Source organism: Rutilus rutilus (genome assembly GCF_951802725.1).
Source record: "Rutilus rutilus genome assembly, chromosome: 15".
Lineage (NCBI taxonomy): Eukaryota > Metazoa > Chordata > Actinopteri > Cypriniformes > Leuciscidae > Rutilus > Rutilus rutilus.
Window position 1 is genome coordinate 215,640 of NC_140220.1, and position 16,861 is coordinate 232,500.

A 16,861-nucleotide genomic window follows, 5' to 3' on the forward strand; every position below is an offset into this window, starting at 1 on the left:
TTTGCCCAATAATTAGAAACTCTGTTTTTTCAGAGTTAAGTTGTAGGAAATTACTAGTCATCCAAATTTTCATATCAGCTATGCATTCCGTTAATTTTGTGCATTGGTGCGTTTCGTCAGGGCGCGAAGAAATATAGAGCTGAGTATCATTAGCATAACAGTGAAAACTAATTCCATGCTTCCAAATGATATCTCCCAAGGGTAGCATGTACAGAGTGAACAGCAACTGTCCTAGTACTGAGCCTTGTGGTACTCCTTACTGAACTTGTGATCGATAAGACATCTCTTCATTTACTGCTACAAACTGATAACGGTCATATAAGTATGATTTGCAGCAACACCTCCCCCTTTTCCTTTTAAACGAGCCTCGTGTTTATAGCAGTAATCTTGCGGGGTGGACTCATTTAAAGTAATATAATTGTCTGGTTTTACCCAAGTTTCTGTCAAACACAGCACATCTAGGTCATGGTCTGTAATCATATCATTAACAAGAAGTGCTTTTGAAGTAAGGGATCGAATATTCAGCAACCCGAGCTTTATCATTTGCTCATCTACATTATATTTGTTTTTTATTTGTTGAACATCAATTAAATTATTACCCTTAAATGGATTTGGGAGTTTTTTGTATTTCCTAGTTCGGGGAACAGACACAGTCTCTATGTGATGATATCTAGGTGAAAGAGGCTCTATGTGATGGGATTTATCTGACCTTGGTGACGTGAGACAGCTAGCAGACGGTCGGTTTAGCCAGTCTGTCTGCTTCCTGACCTGAGCCCCAGATTGTCATGTTTGAGCTCTAAGACTATGTGCCATATTACTAGAGAGAAGAGCAGCACCATCCCAGGAGGGATGAATACCATCTCTTTTCAACAGGTCAGGTCTGCCCCAAAAACTTTTCCAATTGTCTATTAACCCTATATTATTTTGCGGACACCACTTAGACAGCCAGCCATTGAGTGAGGACAATCTACTAAGTATCTCATCACTCCTGCGAACAGGAAGGGGGCCAGAGCAAATTACAGTGCCTGACATCGTACTTGTGAGTTCACACACCTCTTTAACGTTAATTTTGGTGATCTCCGACTGGCTGAGTTAAACATCATTAGTGCCGACGTGAATAATAATCTTAGAGAATTTACGATTAGCATTAACCAGCACTTTTAAATTTGCTTTGATGTCAGGCTCTCTGGCTCCCGGCAAACATGTGACTATGGTGGCTGGTGTCTCTATTTTCACGTTCTGTGTAATAGAATCGCCAATAACTAGGGCACAATCAACAGGATTCTCAGTGGGGGTTTCACTGAGTGGGGAGAATCTGTTTAATGTTGTTAATGGAATGGAAGAGCGGTGTTTTGTCCCGTGACTACAGCGTCTCACTGTCACCCAGTTGCCCTGCTGCACGGGCTCTACTTCAGCCGGAACCGAACAATGTACAGAGTTCACTAAGCTAGTCGCATACAAAGCAGTATCTAAAGCACTTGCACTCTCACTATCCTCGATTAAAGTTTGGATGCGTGTCTCTAGTTCTGAAATCTTCTCCGTCAGCCTGACTATCTCCCTGCATTTATCACATGTAAATCCTGTGCTGACAGAGAAGGATATGCTATACATGTGACATGAAGTGCAAGTGACAATAATAGGAGAAGACACTACTCACCGTGTTTGTTGACTGATCCTACTCACCACAGTTGTTTGATGAACTCGAAAAGGAGCGAGTGCACAAGAGAAAAAAAGACGGCAAACACGGATGGCCGATTAACAGGCTAGCAGAAGGCTAGTGCATTTTGCAAGCGATAGTGATTTAGATTAAAGGTAGCGAAGTCAGATCAATGTGACAGACAAAATTAGATAATATCAGATATCTGGTTTATGAGTACAAAATATTTAGCGATATAAACAACAAGGAATGATAGGAAATAGAGATTCAAAATGGAAAGCTATACAGAGCTTACAGACGCAAACCACACGGCAGGAAGACAGCAAGGCAGACTGGAGCAATCAATCCACGAGCAGTCTTTAGTGTCCAACTAGGGATGTGACAATACGTGCCGCCATTCAAACAGGACAACTTGCATTATGGGTATAAAACATGGATCACAATGTAATGGTGAGGTTTAATCAGTTGCAGTTTTTGGCCCAGTGTGTTTTAGGTCATCGCTAGAGAAAATGGAAGTTTCCCTCTGGTTCGCAGCACAAATCTGGAAATGAACATTTCATTTGAAATGTTATTTTACTGTTTTAAGATATTTGAATATACATCCATAAGACGGTCACACCAATGTGTCTGTGCACCACAATTTTACTCTTGTGCCAATCAGAGAGAGGTAATGAACAAAAGATCGAGATGTGATATTCTGTTGGCCTTTTAAACTTACAGATATGGTTTGTTTTTGACTCCTCAGTATTGAGCATCATGTAGATAAAGAAACCCTAATCTTCTAAACACATGGGAGAAGTTACTTGCTCCAAATGTATTAATTTGGATATTAGTATGTGACCAAGCAAGCAACAGCCATCATTTCTCCGTCTAGGTTAACTATAGACCCGATATAGTCCGGCTATGAGTAACACACTTCTAGCCAAAATAACCTTGAATTTGTTTACATATTGTCTTTAGCAAAAAAAAAAAAAAAAAAACTTGCGAGATGTATGATATTCCATCATGTAAGTAAGCAAAGTCAACAGTGATTACAAGGTGTTTGGCTTCATTTCTTTGGCATGTTCTATGAGTCTATTCTTTAGCTATGGTTTAGACATCTATTAAATTTTCACTGACAGCCCAGATTTTGCCTTGCTTTAGCCCAGACGTCAGGGCTGTGTTTGGACAGCTATTAGACGTCTTTTAAACACAAAATTGCTTGCTGGGTTGAATTAAATTGCAAAATGGTTTGCAAAATAACCCGTCTATAATCGATTTACAAAACTTTGATTGATTCAAAAAAGATTCAAAAACATTCTAAAATCAGAGAATCATAAATCACATAAAATAATCAGTCTACTCTAATTAAAAAGATCGGCTACTGTATTTCATAAAAAAGCCTTAACCTGATGTCTAAAAGCCCCTCTAGTATTTACAATTTTGAGGTAGAGCAGCAAATGATTCCACAATGTTATACCTGTATAGAAAAAAGAACTTCTAGCTGCATTGTTGACTCTGGGGACTTTACAAGAACGGACACTGGCCCTAGTATTGTGATTATGCTGTGTATGAACCATTTTTATATGGAAGTGTAAATATTTGGGAGCAGAGCCATTTATGACATTATACATATGATTCAACTTGATCTGCTCCACTCTAACATGTACTGGCAGCAGTCCTACCCTTTTAAAAGCATCTCTACCAATATGAGTGACATTATTTTGCATCACTTGCAGTTTATTTTTAAGTTTAACTGATAATCCTCAGTACCAAGCAGAACATGCATAATCGAAATGACATTGAATCAGTGATACAACCAATCATTTCTTGATAGAAAACTCTAGATGCCCTGTCCTACGATACAGGAATTTCAGTTTACCGGAACACTTGAATAATATTTTGTCAGCAATACATTTACAGGTTAGTGACTGCTCTAAAAGAGATTCTTTCAAGCTACCACTACGAGGCTGTAGTACATTAGTGTTAAAATCACCCATAATGATACATTCGTTCTCCATACATACGCTACTCTTACAACAAACCATTTCAAAGAGCTCATAAAAATCTGTTTGCTTAGGGGGTCTGTCTAATTGGTTGATTAGACAAGATTTAAAAAGAAATTGTACAAGGAATTGATCATACAACATTTCAAAACTGTTGAGAATAATATATACAAACAGCCAAAGGCTTATTTCCATTGTGTTCCTCTGTTTACAAAATAGAAGAACAGATCATAAATGGAGAAAAATCATGATCATGTTCAACATCTCATAATACATCACCTTTTAAATTAATGATATAAAAGCCATTTTTTAATTTCCTTTCTAAAAACTCTTTCAACTTTGATCTGCGTTATACAAGAAGGTAAATAATCCCAGGCTATAGCACTAGTATATAAAAAGGAATCCACCCCCATTAAACTCTTACAGTAGAGATAAATATCAGTGCTGCTCCCCCTTGTGGAAAGACCATGCACATCTTACACAAGAACATAATAGTCTGTCAGGTACCTTGGAACTCTTTGCTTTATTATTTTAAATGGCAACACCAATTTAAGAAAAATTTCCCTTTTTTCAACTTTTAAAAAACCAAGTTCTCTAAAATTTTCATCGTTTAGAAGCAACTGTGAATGTGTTTTCAATAGAACCCTGCATCACTGTTAAGATGTAACGATCATATCTTCAACCTTTACCTCTAATCTGGAGCTTTTTTTCAATTTAGCAGCAACCAAATAATTTAGATTCAGTTTTTCCCAAGTGTAAAGAAAGCTTATTATTAATAAACCATTTGAAGACCCTTTCAATCTCTCTGCTTAACTCAGTTTCAACATTTCTTTCCTATTTGTGAAACAATTATTGCTGCATCATCTGCATATAAAAAAAGTTCATTAGAGCCGAAAAAATAATGGGCCTAAAACACTCCCCTGCAGAACTCTGCCTGAAATGGGCAAACAATCAGAAAACATCCCATTTAAGTCCGCTGTTTGACACTTGTTTACAAGGTAAGACTTGATCCATTCACAGGCCTTATCACTAAACCCCATTGCTTTTACTTTTAGAAGCACAATACTAGTCTGTGATCAATTATATCGAATGCCATTTGCAAATCCAGCAACATCATCCCGCTTAACTTGCCTTTATCCATTTATTTTCTTATATGATATATTAAAACCAATATCTTTGTCTCTGTAGAGTGCATCCTCCTAAAACTGGATTGAAACAGCGGACTTTTCCCTCCACAGACGCACGTCGGTAAATTAGGGAATGAACTTGCGCTCCCGGGGGTGGTTCAGCGAAAAGAGGAGGCGTGTTCCGGAGCAAACGTTCCCTGGTGCTATTTTGCAGGTTTAGAAAACAATTCCGCCACTGACCAGGAAAAGCCTAGTCTAAAGTGGGTGGCACGTTGCACATTTATGCTATTCAGATGCTATTTTAAGGGCGCATGCTTGGCCATAATGTAGCGTGTGCACAACACACATACACTTTGCTTATCTCATCTACACAGAAGCAGCAGTTTTCATTTTTGCAAATCAAAGGCTACATTATTACAAGGAAAAATATTAACACACGAGGGAAATCATTGTGGTGTCCATGAAGATGTGAAAAAATAGGCATAAATCTAGCTTACACATTTACTCATACTTCAGACCAACACATTTTAGATTTGCGTCGGGCGCAAGATCCGCCCCACAAAGTTACTTGCGTTTCGTGTTTGATGCTTGCGTTTCAGATCGTTAAAATAGAGCCCATGATCTTTTCCAGCACTTGCTTTTTCTAACTCCTTGGGAACCTTTCCTTGTGTAATTGAGAGATTTATAATATGAGTAACCATAGGGGTAATAACTTTAGCTGAATCCTTAATTTACTACACTGGAATATTATCAAACACTGTCGCTGTACTACTTTTGAGTTCCCTTAACTTCTTAAAAGCATTACTCTCCTTTACTCTAGTAAACGAAAAAACACCCGGAATAACACCACATTCTGCATAATACTCCTTGACTAATTCATCATTAAAAATCCCAGTTCGTGCTGGAAGCTCGTTTACCAGTTTTTCAGCAACAGTAGTAAACAACTATTAAAATAGTCTGCTACCTTCTTCTGATCAGACATCAGTCTTCCATCTACATTGAGGCCTATTCTAGAGCCTTTGACCTCGGTCTTTCTCCTATACCCTAAATCATTCAAAACTCCCCATCATTTTTGAATGTCCTGCTTCAGTTCACCTTGTCCTTAAAAAAGTTTCCTTAGCTTCTTTTATCTAATCTCTTACCTCATTTCCTTTAGATTTAAATTGATCAAAATTATAATAATTTCTATCCCTTTTAAATACCTTAAAACAATCATTACGTTCCTTAATCACCTATCTATCATTATGGTTCAGTCCTTTGCTTGATTCTAATCTCTTCATAGGGTGCCACGCCACCTCATAAAAAAACTCTAAAACCCAAGCCATAGCTACATCTTAAATTCATTAATCTGAACTGTAGGAGTATTGAACATCAATAAGAATATGATATTAACTAGGATAACTAGAATCTTGTGTCTTTAAGCTTGCACTAGGAGGTACTCAGCCTGGAAACTTTAATAACAGTGTTTTTAGTTACCTGTATTTTTTTCTATACAGTAGTAGTCAGTGTACTTGACAAATGTTTTTAAAACTTGTCCGAGTCTCTGTTATTGAAAGATCACACCGATACAGGGCATTTGCTGTAATCTCTGCATATACAGTATGACACTGGCTGAAACGAAAGACTCGTTTAAATCCAGCACGTTTGCACAATGTTCATTTCAGTGCATCATGATTTTCTGCCATATCCTTCAGATTGACCGTCTGGGATCTTCCTCACAGTGTTGATGAGATTGCCATGTCTTTAACAGATCATCTCCGCTCAGTTCCTGTCTGATAAGAAAGTCGGTGTTTACGTGGAGGTGGAAATGTATGGCCTGCCGGTGGACACCAAAAGGAAAGCGTTCAAGACCAAGACGTCCCAAAGCAATGCCGTCAATCCAGTGTGGGATGAAGAGCCGATGGTCTTCAAAAGAGTATGTGTGAACAAACACTAAATCATCAGTCAAACAGTCTGATTTTGATGAGCCGTTTGTTTCAGGTGGTTCTTCCCACACTCGCGTCACTGAGAATAGCCGTGTACGAAGACAACGGGAGATGTATCGGCCATCGCATCATCCCAGTGTGTGCCATCCGACCTGGCAAGTATCTGTTTTATTTCTCTCGATGTGAATCGGCATTTCGGTGCAGTGGCTGATGGGTAAAGAGTGCATCTCTCTGCTGCAGGATATCATTACATCAGTCTGAGGAACGAGAAGAACCAAGCGCTGACGCTGTCGTCTGTGTTCGTCTACACTGAGGTCAAGGATTACGTCCCAGACACCTTCGCAGGTACAAGAGCCAAATAAACAGGTTGTTTGTAGCACTTCATTTTTGTACGTTAAGACTCATATCTGCTCATGAGTTCTTCTGAAAGAGTTCAGAGTTCATGTCCTGACTGTGTTTGTGGTGTCAGATGTGATCGAGGCTCTGTCCAATCCCATCCTGTATGTCAGTCTGATGGAGCAGAGAGCCAATCAGCTGGCGGCTCTGACACAGGAGGAGGAGCAGGCCGACGGAGAGCAGGTGAGTGACTTCAGGTGTGTTTAACTGACGGTGAGTGAGTGACTTCAGGTGCGTTTAACTGACGGTGAGTGAGTGACTTCAGGTGCGTTTAACTGACAGTGAGTGACTTCAGGTGTGTTTAACTGACGGTGAGTGAGTGACTTCAGGTGTGTTTAACTGACAGTGAGTGACTTCAGGTGTGTTTAACTGACGGTGAGTGAGTGACTTCAGGTGCGTTTAACTGACGGTGAGTGAGTGACTTCAGGTGTGTTTAACTGACGGTGAGTGAGTGACTTCAGGTGCGTTTAACTGACGGTGAGTGAGTGACTTCAGGTGTGTTTAACTGACGGTGAGTGACTTCAGGTGTGTTTAACTGACGGTGAGTGAGTGACTTCAGGTGCGTTTAACTGACAGTGAGTGACTTCAGGTGTGTTTAACTGACGGTGAGTGAGTGACTTCAGGTGCGTTTAACTGACAGTGAGTGACTTCAGGTGTGTTTAACTGACGGTGAGTGAGTGACTTCAGGTGCGTTTAACTGACAGTGAGTGACTTCAGGTGTGTTTAACTGACGGTGAGTGAGTGACTTCAGGTGCGTTTAACTGACAGTGAGTGACTTCAGGTGTGTTTAACTGACGGTGAGTGAGTGACTTCAGGTGTGTTTAACTGACGGTGAGTGAGTGACTTCAGGTGCGTTTAACTGACGGTGAGTGAGTGACTTCAGGTGCGTTTAACTGACAGTGAGTGACTTCAGGTGTGTTTAACTGACGGTGAGTGACTTCAGGTGTGTTTAACTGACGGTGAGTGAGTGACTTCAGGTGTGTTTAACTGACAGTGAGTGACTTCAGGTGTGTTTAACTGACAGTGAGTGACTTCAGGTGTGTTTAACTGACGGTGAGTGAGTGACTTCAGGTGCGTTTAACTGACGGTGAGTGAGTGACTTCAGGTGTGTTTAACTGACGGTGAGTGAGTGACTTCAGGTGTGTTTAACTGACGGTGAGTGAGTGACTTCAGGTGTGTTTAACTGACAGTGAGTGACTTCAGGTGCGTTTAACTGACAGTGAGTGACTTCTGGTGCGTTTAACTGACGGTGAGTGACTTCAGGTGCGTTTAACTGACGGTGAGTGAGTGACTTCAGGTGCGTTTAACTGACGGTGAGTGAGTGACTTCAGGTGCGTTTAACTGACGGTGAGTGAGTGACTTCAGGTGTGTTTAACTGACAGTGAGTGACTTCAGGTGTGTTTAACTGACAGTGAGTGACTTCAGGTGCGTTTAACTGACGGTGAGTGAGTGACTTCAGGTGCGTTTAACTGATGGTGAGTGAGTGACTTCAGGTGTGTTTAACTGACAGTGAGTGAGTGACTTCAGGTGTGTTTAACTGACGGTGAGTGAGTGACTTCAGGTGCGTTTAACTGACAGTGAGTGACTTCAGGTGCGTTTAACTGACAGTGAGTGACTTCAGGTGCGTTTAACTGACGGTGAGTGACTTCAGGTGCGTTTAACTGACGGTGAGTGAGTGACTTCAGGTGCGTTTAACTGACGGTGAGTGAGTGACTTCAGGTGCGTTTAACTGACGGTGAGTGAGTGACTTCAGGTGCGTTTAACTGACGGTGAGTGAGTGACTTCAGGTGCGTTTAACTGACGGTGAGTGAGTGACTTCAGGTGCGTTAAACTGACGGTGAGTGAGTGACTTCAGGTGCGTTTAACTGACAGTGAGTGAGTGACTTCAGGTGCGTTTAACTGACAGTGAGTGACTTCAGGTGCGTTTAACTGACGGTGAGTGAGTGACTTCAGGTGCGTTTAACTGACGGTGAGTGAGTGACTTCAGGTGCGTTTAACTGACAGTGAGTGAGTGACTTCAGGTGCGTTTAACTGACGGTGAGTGAGTGACTTCAGGTGCGTTTAACTGACGGTGAGTGAGTGACTTCAGGTGTGTTTAACTGACAATGAGTGAGTGACTTCAGGTGCGTTTAACTGACGGTGAGTGAGTGACTTCAGGTGCGTTTAACTGACGGTGAGTGAGTGACTTCGGGTGCGTTTAACTGACGGTGAGTGAGTGACTTCAGGTGCGTTTAACTGACAGTGAGTGAGTGACTTCAGGTGTGTTTAACTGACGGTGAGTGAGTGACTTCAGGTGTGTTTAACTGACAGTGAGTGAGTGACTTCAGGTGTGTTTAACTGACGGTGAGTGAGTGACTTCAGGTGTGTTTAACTGACGGTGAGTGAGTGACTTCAGGTGTGTTTAACTGACGGTGAGTGAGTGACTTCAGGTGCGTTTAACTGACAGTGAGTGACTTCAGGTGCGTTTAACTGACGGTGAGTGAGTGACTTCAGGTGCGTTTAACTGACGGTGAGTGAGTGACTTCAGGTGTGTTTAACTGACGGTGAGTGAGTGACTTCAGGTGCGTTTAACTGACGGTGAGTGAGTGACTTCAGGTGCGTTTAACTGACGGTGAGTGAGTGACTTCAGGTGCGTTTAACTGACGGTGAGTGAGTGACTTCAGGTGCGTTTAACTGACAGTGAGTGAGTGACTTCAGGTGCGTTTAACTGACAGTGAGTGACTTCAGGTGTGTTTAACTGACAGTGAGTGACTTCAGGTGTGTTTAACTGACGGTGAGTGACTTCAGGTGTGTTTAACTGACGGTGAGTGAGTGACTTCAGGTGTGTTTAACTGACGGTGAGTGAGTGACTTCAGGTGTGTTTAACTGAAGGTGAGTGACTTCAGGTGTGTTTAACTGAAGGTGAGTGACTTCAGGTGTGTTTAACTGACGGTGAGTGAGTGACTTCAGGTGTGTTTAACTGACGGTGAGTGAGTGACTTCAGGTGTGTTTAACTGACGGTGAGTGAGTGACTGTGACTTCAGGTGTGTTTAACTGACAGTGAGTGACTTCAGGTGTGTTTAACTGACGGTGAGTGACTTCAGGTGTGTTTAACTGACGGTGAGTGAGTGACTTCAGGTGTGTTTAACTGACGGTGAGTGAGTGACTTCAGGTGTGTTTAACTGACGGTGAGTGAGTGACTTCAGGTGTGTTTAACTGACGGTGAGTGAGTGACTTCAGGTGTGTTTAACTGACAGTGAGTGAGTGACTTCAGGTGCGTTTAACTGACAGTGAGTGACTTCAGGTGCGTTTAACTGACGGTGAGTGAGTGACTTCAGGTGCGTTTAACTGACGGTGAGTGAGTGAGTGACTTCAGGTGCGTTTAACTGACAGTGAGTGAGTGACTTCAGGTGTGTTTAACTGACAGTGAGTGATTTCAGGTGCGTTTAACTGACAGTGAGTGACTTCAGGTGTGTTTAACTGACAGTGAGTGACTTCAGGTGTGTTTAACTGACAGTGAGTGACTTCAGGTGTGTTTAACTGACGGTGAGTGACTTCAGGTGTGTTTAACTGATGGTGAGTGAGTGACTTCAGGTGTGTTTAACTGACGGTGAGTGAGTGACTTCAGGTGTGTTTAACTGAAGGTGAGTGACTTCAGGTGTGTTTAACTGACGGTGAGTGAGTGACTTCAGGTGTGTTTAACTGACGGTGAGTGAGTGACTTCAGGTGTGTTTAACTGACGGTGAGTGAGTGACTTCAGGTGTGTTTAACTGACGGTGAGTGAGTGACTTCAGGTGTGTTTAACTGACGGTGAGTGAGTGACTTCAGGTGTGTTTAACTGACGGTGAGTGAGTGACTTCAGGTGTGTTTAACTGACGGTGAGTGAGTGACTGTGACTTCAGGTGTGTTTAACTGACAGTGAGTGACTTCAGGTGTGTTTAACTGACGGTGAGTGAGTGACTTCAGGTGTGTTTAACTGACGGTGAGTGAGTGACTTCAGGTGCGTTTAACTGACGGTGAGTGAGTGACTTCAGGTGCGTTTAACTGACGGTGAGTGAGTGACTTCAGGTGCGTTTAACTGACGGTGAGTGAGTGACTTCAGGTGCGTTTAACTGACGGTGAGTGAGTGACTTCAGGTGCGTTTAACTGACGGTGAGTGAGTGACTTCAGGTGCGTTTAACTGACGGTGAGTGAGTGACTTCAGGTGCGTTTAACTGACGGTGAGTGAGTGACTTCAGGTGCGTTTAACTGACGGTGAGTGAGTGACTTCAGGTGCGTTTAACTGACGGTGAGTGAGTGACTTCAGGTGCGTTTAACTGACGGTGAGTGAGTGACTTCAGGTGCGTTTAACTGACGGTGAGTGAGTGACTTCAGGTGCGTTTAACTGACGGTGAGTGAGTGACTTCAGGTGCGTTTAACTGACGGTGAGTGAGTGACTTCAGGTGCGTTTAACTGACGGTGAGTGAGTGACTTCAGGGGCGTTTAACTGACGGTGAGTGAGTGACTTCAGGTGCGTTTAACTGACGGTGAGTGAGTGACTTCAGGTGCGTTTAACTGACGGTGAGTGAGTGACTTCAGGTGCGTTTAACTGACGGTGAGTGAGTGACTTCAGGTGCGTTTAACTGACGGTGAGTGAGTGACTTCAGGTGCGTTTAACTGACGGTGAGTGAGTGACTTCAGGTGCGTTTAACTGACAGTGAGTGAGTGACTTCAGGTGCGTTTAACTGACAGTGAGTGACTTCAGGTGTGTTTAACTGACAGTGAGTGACTTCAGGTGTGTTTAACTGACAGTGAGTGACTTCAGGTGTGTTTAACTGACGGTGAGTGAGTGACTTCAGGTGTGTTTAACTGACGGTGAGTGAGTGACTTCAGGTGTGTTTAACTGACGGTGAGTGAGTGACTTCAGGTGTGTTTAACTGACGGTGAGTGAGTGACTTCAGGTGTGTTTAACTGACAGTGAGTGACTTCAGGTGTGTTTAACTGACGGTGAGTGACTTCAGGTGTGTTTAACTGACGGTGAGTGAGTGACTTCAGGTGTGTTTAACTGACGGTGAGTGAGTGACTTCAGGTGTGTTTAACTGACGGTGAGTGAGTGACTGTGACTTCAGGTGTGTTTAACTGACAGTGAGTGACTTCAGGTGTGTTTAACTGACGGTGAGTGACTTCAGGTGTGTTTAACTTACGGTGAGTGAGTGACTTCAGGTGTGTTTAACTGACGGTGAGTGACTTCAGGTGTGTTTAACTGACAGTGAGTGAGTGACTTCAGGTGCGTTTAACTGACGGTGAGTGACTTCAGGTGTGTTTAACTGACGGTGAGTGAGTGACTTCAGGTGCGTTTAACTGACGGTGAGTGAGTGACTTCAGGTGCGTTTAACTGACGGTGAGTGAGTGACTTCAGGTGTGTTTAACTGACGGTGAGTGAGTGACTTCAGGTGCGTTTAACTGACAGTGAGTGAGTGACTTCAGGTGTGTTTAACTGACGGTGAGTGAGTGACTTCAGGTGTGTTTAACTGACAGTGAGTGAGTGACTTCAGGTGCGTTTAACTGACGGTGAGTGAGTGACTTCAGGTGCGTTTAACTGACGGTGAGTGAGTGACTTCAGGTGTGTTTAACTGACGGTGAGTGACTTCAGGTGCGTTTAACTGACGGTGAGTGAGTGACTTCAGGTGCGTTTAACTGACGGTGAGTGACTTCAGGTGTGTTTAACTGACGGTGAGTGACTTCAGGTGCGTTTAACTGACGGTGAGTGAGTGACTTCAGGTGTGTTTAACTGACGGTGAGTGAGTGACTTCAGGTGCGTTTAACTGACAGTGAGTGACTTCAGGTGTGTTTAACTGACGGTGAGTGAGTGACTTCAGGTGCGTTTAACTGACAGTGAGTGAGTGACTTCAGGTGCGTTTAACTGACAGTGAGTGACTTCAGGTGCGTTTAACTGACGGTGAGTGAGTGACTTCAGGTGCGTTTAACTGACGGTGAGTGAGTGAGTGACTTCAGGTGCGTTTAACTGACAGTGAGTGAGTGACTTCAGGTGTGTTTAACTGACAGTGAGTGATTTCAGGTGCGTTTAACTGACAGTGAGTGACTTCAGGTGTGTTTAACTGACAGTGAGTGACTTCAGGTGTGTTTAACTGACAGTGAGTGACTTCAGGTGTGTTTAACTGACGGTGAGTGACTTCAGGTGTGTTTAACTGATGGTGAGTGAGTGACTTCAGGTGTGTTTAACTGACGGTGAGTGAGTGACTTCAGGTGTGTTTAACTGAAGGTGAGTGACTTCAGGTGTGTTTAACTGACGGTGAGTGAGTGACTTCAGGTGTGTTTAACTGACGGTGAGTGAGTGACTTCAGGTGTGTTTAACTGACGGTGAGTGAGTGACTTCAGGTGTGTTTAACTGACGGTGAGTGAGTGACTGTGACTTCAGGTGTGTTTAACTGACAGTGAGTGACTTCAGGTGTGTTTAACTGACGGTGAGTGAGTGACTTCAGGTGTGTTTAACTGACGGTGAGTGAGTGACTTCAGGTGCGTTTAACTGACGGTGAGTGAGTGACTTCAGGTGCGTTTAACTGACGGTGAGTGAGTGACTTCAGGTGCGTTTAACTGACGGTGAGTGAGTGACTTCAGGTGCGTTTAACTGACGGTGAGTGAGTGACTTCAGGTGCGTTTAACTGACGGTGAGTGAGTGACTTCAGGTGCGTTTAACTGACGGTGAGTGAGTGACTTCAGGTGCGTTTAACTGACGGTGAGTGAGTGACTTCAGGTGCGTTTAACTGACGGTGAGTGAGTGACTTCAGGTGCGTTTAACTGACAGTGAGTGAGTGACTTCAGGTGCGTTTAACTGACGGTGAGTGAGTGACTTCAGGTGCGTTTAACTGACGGTGAGTGAGTGACTTCAGGTGCGTTTAACTGACGGTGAGTGAGTGACTTCAGGTGCGTTTAACTGACGGTGAGTGAGTGACTTCAGGTGCGTTTAACTGACGGTGAGTGAGTGACTTCAGGTGCGTTTAACTGACGGTGAGTGAGTGACTTCAGGGGCGTTTAACTGACGGTGAGTGAGTGACTTCAGGTGCGTTTAACTGACGGTGAGTGAGTGACTTCAGGTGCGTTTAACTGACGGTGAGTGAGTGACTTCAGGTGCGTTTAACTGACGGTGAGTGAGTGACTTCAGGTGCGTTTAACTGACGGTGAGTGAGTGACTTCAGGTGCGTTTAACTGACGGTGAGTGAGTGACTTCAGGTGCGTTTAACTGACAGTGAGTGAGTGACTTCAGGTGCGTTTAACTGACAGTGAGTGACTTCAGGTGTGTTTAACTGACAGTGAGTGACTTCAGGTGTGTTTAACTGACGGTGAGTGAGTGACTTCAGGTGTGTTTAACTGACGGTGAGTGAGTGACTTCAGGTGTGTTTAACTGACGGTGAGTGAGTGACTTCAGGTGTGTTTAACTGACGGTGAGTGAGTGACTTCAGGTGTGTTTAACTGACAGTGAGTGACTTCAGGTGTGTTTAACTGACGGTGAGTGACTTCAGGTGTGTTTAACTGACGGTGAGTGAGTGACTTCAGGTGTGTTTAACTGACGGTGAGTGAGTGACTTCAGGTGTGTTTAACTGACGGTGAGTGAGTGACTGTGACTTCAGGTGTGTTTAACTGACAGTGAGTGAGTGACTTCAGGTGCGTTTAACTGACGGTGAGTGACTTCAGGTGTGTTTAACTGACGGTGAGTGAGTGACTTCAGGTGCGTTTAACTGACGGTGAGTGAGTGACTTCAGGTGCGTTTAACTGACGGTGAGTGAGTGACTTCAGGTGTGTTTAACTGACGGTGAGTGAGTGACTTCAGGTGCGTTTAACTGACAGTGAGTGAGTGACTTCAGGTGTGTTTAACTGACGGTGAGTGAGTGACTTCAGGTGTGTTTAACTGACAGTGAGTGAGTGACTTCAGGTGCGTTTAACTGACGGTGAGTGAGTGACTTCAGGTGCGTTTAACTGACGGTGAGTGAGTGACTTCAGGTGTGTTTAACTGACGGTGAGTGACTTCAGGTGCGTTTAACTGACGGTGAGTGAGTGACTTCAGGTGCGTTTAACTGACGGTGAGTGACTTCAGGTGTGTTTAACTGACGGTGAGTGACTTCAGGTGCGTTTAACTGACGGTGAGTGAGTGACTTCAGGTGTGTTTAACTGACGGTGAGTGAGTGACTTCAGGTGCGTTTAACTGACAGTGAGTGACTTCAGGTGTGTTTAACTGACGGTGAGTGAGTGACTTCAGGTGCGTTTAACTGACGGTGAGTGAGTGACTTCAGGTGTGTTTAACTGACGGTGAGTGAGTGACTTCAGGTGTGTTTAACTGACAGTGAGTGAGTGACTTCAGGTGTGTTTAACTGACGGTGAGTGAGTGACTTCAGGTGCGTTTAACTGACGGTGAGTGAGTGACTTCAGGTGCGTTTAACTGACGGTGAGTGAGTGACTTCAGGTGTGTTTAACTGACGGTGAGTGACTTCAGGTGTGTTTAACTGACAGTGAGTGACTTCAGGTGCGTTTAACTGACGGTGAGTGAGTGACTTCAGGTGCGTTTAACTGACGGTGAGTGACTTCAGGTGTGTTTAACTGACGGTGAGTGACTTCAGGTGCGTTTAACTGACGGTGAGTGAGTGACTTCAGGTGCGTTTAACTGACGGTGAGTGAGTGACTTCAGGTGCGTTTAACTGACAGTGAGTGACTTCAGGTGTGTTTAACTGACGGTGAGTGAGTGACTTCAGGTGCGTTTAACTGACGGTGAGTGAGTGACTTCAGGTGCGTTTAACTGACGGTGAGTGAGTGACTTCAGGTGCGTTTAACTGACGGTGAGTGAGTGACTTCAGGTGCGTTACCTAACCCCTCCGCGTGAACCGGTGTCTGAAACGCTCATCTAATCACGGCATTCCTATTGGCCGGCGACAGCCTGTGACGTCACTACTACCGCGACCCGGAAGTATATGTGACCCTGGACCACAAAACCAGTCACATGGATCTTTTTATTTTTATTTTTTATGTAAAGCTTTCCATTGATGTATGGTTTGTTATGATAGGATAATATTGGGCCGAGATACAACTATTTCAAAATCTGGAATCTGAGGGTGCAAAAAAATCTAAACATTTAGAAAATCTCCTTTACAGTTGTCCATTTATGTTCGTGATTGTGTTGCATTCACTCACAAAAATAAATGTTTTATATATTTACGTTAGGAAATGTACAAAATATCTTCTCACCAGATACATACTGGTGATGATGATGATCATTGGACTGAAACATTATAAACTGTGTTGACAAACACTTTTGTTGTCGAATAGTCGTTTGGTGTCACACGGCCTACTGCGCGGCCCTGCAATGGCATGTATGTATGTATGTATGTATGTATGTATGTATGTATGTATGTATATATGTATGTGTGTATGTGTATGTGTATGTGTGTGTGTGTGTGTATGTGTATGTGTGTGTGTGTGTGTGCGTGTGTGTGTTGTTTAAGTGCAGTACAGTTGCCAGGTGTGTCTGTCTCTATGACGACATGCATGTTCTCTGAGTCTGCACACGCTCAGTTCTTCTCTTAGTTCATTTAGCTGAATATTTTTGAGGGTTCACACTGAAACTACATGACTGTTCCAGTCGTCTATGATTCTGGAATAAGATCTCTTTAAACTAGATAAAACCCGATAAAAGCTTGACTTAATTAGAAATGATTTGCTGACTTTTTCAGCTCTAGAAATAACTTTTTTCCCTCAGAAAGAATCCTGACTCTTCAATCAAAATGACAGCAGACGAGGGAACGG

General features: G+C 43.4%; 1 protein-coding gene across 2 annotated transcripts in view; it reads left to right on the top strand.

Annotated features, from left to right (window-relative positions):
- Window positions 1–16,861, top strand: part of plcb1l (phospholipase C beta 1-like) — a 163,922-nt gene that overhangs the window by 111,998 nt on the left and 35,063 nt on the right. For both annotated transcript variants that reach the window (XM_084432989.1, XM_084432990.1), the window contains exons 21-24: window positions 6,520–6,684; window positions 6,750–6,849; window positions 6,935–7,039; window positions 7,164–7,273. In XM_084432989.1, the coding sequence (XP_084289115.1) occupies window positions 6,520–6,684; window positions 6,750–6,849; window positions 6,935–7,039; window positions 7,164–7,273 (480 nt within the window). The remainder of the gene's footprint in view (window positions 1–6,519; window positions 6,685–6,749; window positions 6,850–6,934; window positions 7,040–7,163; window positions 7,274–16,861) is intronic.